Here is a 4,349-nt window from a genome sequence, read left to right on the forward strand (position 1 = left end):
AGCCTCCGGAGTAGCTGGGACTACAAGGCGCCCGCCACCTCGCCCGGCTAGGTCTTTTTTTGTATTTCTTTTTTAGTAGAGACGGGGTTTCACCGTGTTAGCCAGGATGGTCTCGATCTTCTACCTCGTGATCCGCCCGTCTCGGCCTCCCAAAGTGCTGGGATTACAGGCTTGAGCCACCCAGCCCGGCCTTAAAATGGTTTTTTATCTGCTCATCTGTATTTGTAAATTTTCAACAATCGAACATAGATTATTGCATTATTATTATAATACCCCAAACCTATCTTCCCTTCAGCCCTCTTTCCACGAGCTCTTACCCTAAATGTCTCTTTTTCTGTCAGTGGCATTGTGAGTCTTCCTTAGTGCATCACCTCTGATCTTCCTGTAGAGTTTTTTTTTTTTTTTTTTTTTTTTGAGATAGAGTCTTGCTCTGTCACCCAGGCTGGAGCACAGTGGCGTGATCTCAGCTCACTGCAACCTCCGCCTCCTGGGTTCAAGCACGTCTCCCTGACTCAGCCACCTGAGTAGCTGGGATATAGGTGCCTGCCACCATGCATGGCTAATTTGTATTTTTAGTAGAGACGGGGTTTCACCATGTTGGCCAGGCTGTTCTGGAACTCCTGATGTCAAATGATCCACTCACCTCGGCCTCCCAAAGTGCTGGGATTACAAGAGTGAGCCACAGCGCCCAGCCCACACCCGACTAATTTTTAAAATGTTTTTGTAAAGACAGGGTTTCGCCATGTTGCCCAGGCTGGTTTTGAGCTCCTGGGCTCAAACAATCCTTTTGCCTTCACCTCCCAAAGTCCTGGGATTACAGTTGTGAGCCCCTGCGCCTGGCCTCAATGTTAAGATCTTAAGGGGCACAGCACAGACCTTGTCTTGTCTATCTCCCTGGCGCCTCTCACACAGTACAGCTCATTAACAGATGTTCCAGAAACTGTTACTGAACACGGCTTGATGCCATGGGCTTGTCTGCATGTTGCAACTGTCACCTGGCTGAGAAATTTCTTCTATAAATAACAGTTTCTGTTTCAGATGTGATTTGCCCCGATATTTACACCCCGTCTCTTACCCCATCCACGACTCAAACTTAGAAACTTGTATTAGATGTGGTATTCAAATCCTTAGCTGCCGCGAAGAAACAGACGGCCCTGTAAGAACCCACGAAGCAGGCCAAGTTCATAGTTCTCGACATTCTAGCTGCTTGCTGCATTTGCTCCGGAATTCTTGTAGAGATATTACTTGTTCTTCCAGGCTGTTCTTTGTGTAGCTCCCTTGTTTTCTTTTTGTGATCATGTTGCAGATGGCTCGGCAGTGCTCCCAAAATGAATATTTTGACAGTTTGTTGCATGACTGCAAACCTTGTCAACTTCGATGTTCTAGTACTCCTCCTCTAACATGTCAGCGTTATTGTAATGCAAGTAAGTAATATTGCTTGAATGATTATTCATTGGTGTGAACTCTTCTGTCTCTGTGGACTGCTTATTCAGAGAATCAACATAATGGGCATGATGGTGAGTTTTCTTGAATCAAAAAGAGAAAGGAAGCAAGGCAATAATTTTAATGTTTACGGAAACAAAGTAATTATTTGGAACTGAACTCGATATGATTCAGCACTATTAGCAACATAGATTTTTAAAAAAAATCAGCTCTTGTAGTTAAGTGATATTTAGAATTTAAAAGTTGATGTTCATTAAGGTGATTGAATGGAAAAAATCCATACTTGATTATTTTGCTATCAAAATAATCCATAATCGATCATTTTAGCAAAATAATCAAGTATGACAGCTGGGTGTGGTGGGATCACACCTGTAATCCCAGCACTTTGGGAGGCTGACGCGCGGGTGGATCACCTGAGGACAGGAGTTTGAGACCAGGCTGGCCAACGTGGTGAAACCCCATCTCTACTAAAAATACAAAAATTAGCTGGGCGTGGTGGTGCAGGTCTGTAATCCCAGCTACTCGGGAGGCTGAGGCAGGAGAATCACTTGAACTCAGGAGGTGGAGGTTGCAGTAACCTGAGATCGCGCCACTGCACTCCAGCCTGGGCAACAGAGCAAGACTTCATCTCAAAATAAATAAATAAATAATAATAACAATAAAGTATGTGAATATTATGTTATCAGCTCATTATCTGTCTGACATTCTTTTCATAAAGGTGTGACCAATTCAGTGAAAGGAATGAATGCGATTCTCTGGACCTGTTTGGGACTGAGCTTGATAATTTCTTTGGCAGTTTTCGTGCTAACGTTTTTGCTAAGGAAGATGAGCTCTGAACCATTAAAGGATGAGTTTAAAAACACAGGTTGGTTTGATGGTGAATGTTTGAAATCTGTTTCAAGGGGATGGCTATTGTGAGTTTCAGTTCCTTTTCTTTTTTTAGCATTGACTATTTCACTTCATTACAGCCCTTTTGAATGTGTTAGAGCATAGTTATATTAAATGAGCTCGGTAGAGGTGAGCCATCTTCACTCTGATTTTGACACCTTGGCAGATTTTCTACAATGTCAGCCTTCCCCAGGATTCTTCCATTGTTAATTACTCTATTGAAAGTACTAAGGCTTTCTTGGGAAACATCAGTCTCTTTGTCTGAAGTTAGCACATCAATTAAATGCCACATTATCAGAAACTCCTAGCCAGGTCTGCTACTGTCAGGAAAAGCATATTTGTCAAGACCTAAGGCCATGTTATTATACAAATACGTGTTGTTTGCTTGGGTGAACACTTTACTACTGAAAAATGTTAGAAATGAATAATCACTTGCTCCTGAATTATTCGAGGAACCATCTAAAAAATAATTATCTTTTTTAAGCAATAGAGAACCAGTCCCAGAAAAATGAATGTTCTACTTAAGTGCCTCTTAAGATAAAAATACTTCTGCAGCACCTTTGCTCATGATTGGATTCCCTAGTATGTACAACCACTGCCCTATTTTTGTATGCATTTATGTATGTATGTATGTATGTATGTATTTATTTAGAGACGGAGTCTCGCTCTGTGGCCCAGGCTGGAGTGCAGTGGCGTGATCTCAACTCACTACAGCCTCTGCCTCTTGGGTTCAAACAATTCTCCCACCTCAGCCTCCTGAGTAACTGGGACTATAGGCATGTGCCACCACGTCCGACTAATTTTTGTACTTTTTGGTAGAGACAGGGTTTCATCATGTTGGCCAGGATGGTATCAAGTTCCTGACCATAAGTGATCTGCCCTCCTCGGCTTCCCAAAGTGCTGGGATTACAGATGTGAGCCACCGTGCCCAGCACATACTCTTTCTTTTTTACTGAAAAGATCTGTTTCAAGCTGGGTGTGGTGGCATGGAGCTGTAGTCCCAACTACTCTGGAGGCAAACGTGGGAGGATTGCTTGAGCCCAGGAATTTGAATGTAGCCTGGCAACATAGTAAGACCCCATATCTAAAAAATGAAAAAATCTCTCTCACATTGCTTTGAGTCCCGATGTGTACGGTAAGACTCTCATGACCACACACTATGTCAAGTTTAGGTTAATGTTTCTGTTTCTGCATAATCAGGATCAGGTCTCCTGGGCATGGCTAACATTGACCTGGAAAAGAGCAGGACTGGTGATGAAATTGTTCTTCCGAGAGGCCTGGAGTACACGGTGGAAGAATGCACCTGTGAAGACTGCATCAAGAACAAACCAAAGGTCGATTCTGACCATTGCTTTCCACTCCCAGCCATGGAGGAAGGCGCAACCATTCTCGTCACCACGAAAACGAATGACTATTACAATAGCCTGCCAGCTGCTTTGAGTGTTACAGAGATAGAGAAATCAATTTCTGCTAGGTAATTAACCATTTCGACTCGTGCAGTGCCACTTTTTTGTTGGAAAAGATGATGTGTCAGATCTTTTTAGGATGACTATATTTTTCAGTTGCTGATATAGCTTTCTGTCTAACCATGGAAACTCTTTATGTTAGATATATTTCTCTAGGTTACTGTTCGGAGCTTAATGGTAGAAACTTCCCTGGTTTCATGATTAAACTCTTTTTTTTTTCCTGACATCTAAGTTTTTATTAACGTGAGTTTTTAAAAACAAGCATGAATACCAGTGTGGGGGGTGAGGGTGGGAGAGAAAGGTGGGACAGGGGCAGAGAATTCTAATCTATTGATAATAAAGCTCCAGTTTTAAGGCTGAGGTGGGCAGATTACCTGAGGTTAGGAATTCGAGACCAGCCTGGCCAACATGGTGAAACCCTGTCTCTATTAAAAATACAAAAATTAGCTGGGCATGGTGGTAGGTGCCTGTAATCCCAGCTACTGGGGAGGCTGAGGCAGGAGAATTGCTTGAACCTGGAAGGTGGAGGTTGCAATGAACTGAGATAGCACC

General features: G+C 42.9%; 1 protein-coding gene across 1 annotated transcript; it reads left to right on the forward strand.

Annotated features, from left to right (window-relative positions):
• Positions 1-1,084: 1,084 nt before the first annotated feature.
• TNFRSF17 (TNF receptor superfamily member 17) lies at positions 1,085-4,021 on the forward strand. Its single transcript, XM_010370209.1, has 3 exons — positions 1,085-1,424; positions 2,162-2,308; positions 3,532-4,021. The coding sequence occupies exons 1-3, from the start codon at positions 1,298-1,300 to the stop codon at positions 3,807-3,809; spliced, it is 552 nt and encodes a 183-aa protein (XP_010368511.1). The 5' UTR covers positions 1,085-1,297; the 3' UTR covers positions 3,810-4,021.
• The last annotated feature ends 328 nt before the right edge of the window (positions 4,022-4,349 follow it).

The sequence above is a fragment of the Rhinopithecus roxellana genome, chromosome 20 (genome assembly GCF_007565055.1).
Source record: "Rhinopithecus roxellana isolate Shanxi Qingling chromosome 20, ASM756505v1, whole genome shotgun sequence".
In the NCBI taxonomy this organism is placed as follows: Eukaryota; Metazoa; Chordata; class Mammalia; order Primates; family Cercopithecidae; genus Rhinopithecus; species Rhinopithecus roxellana.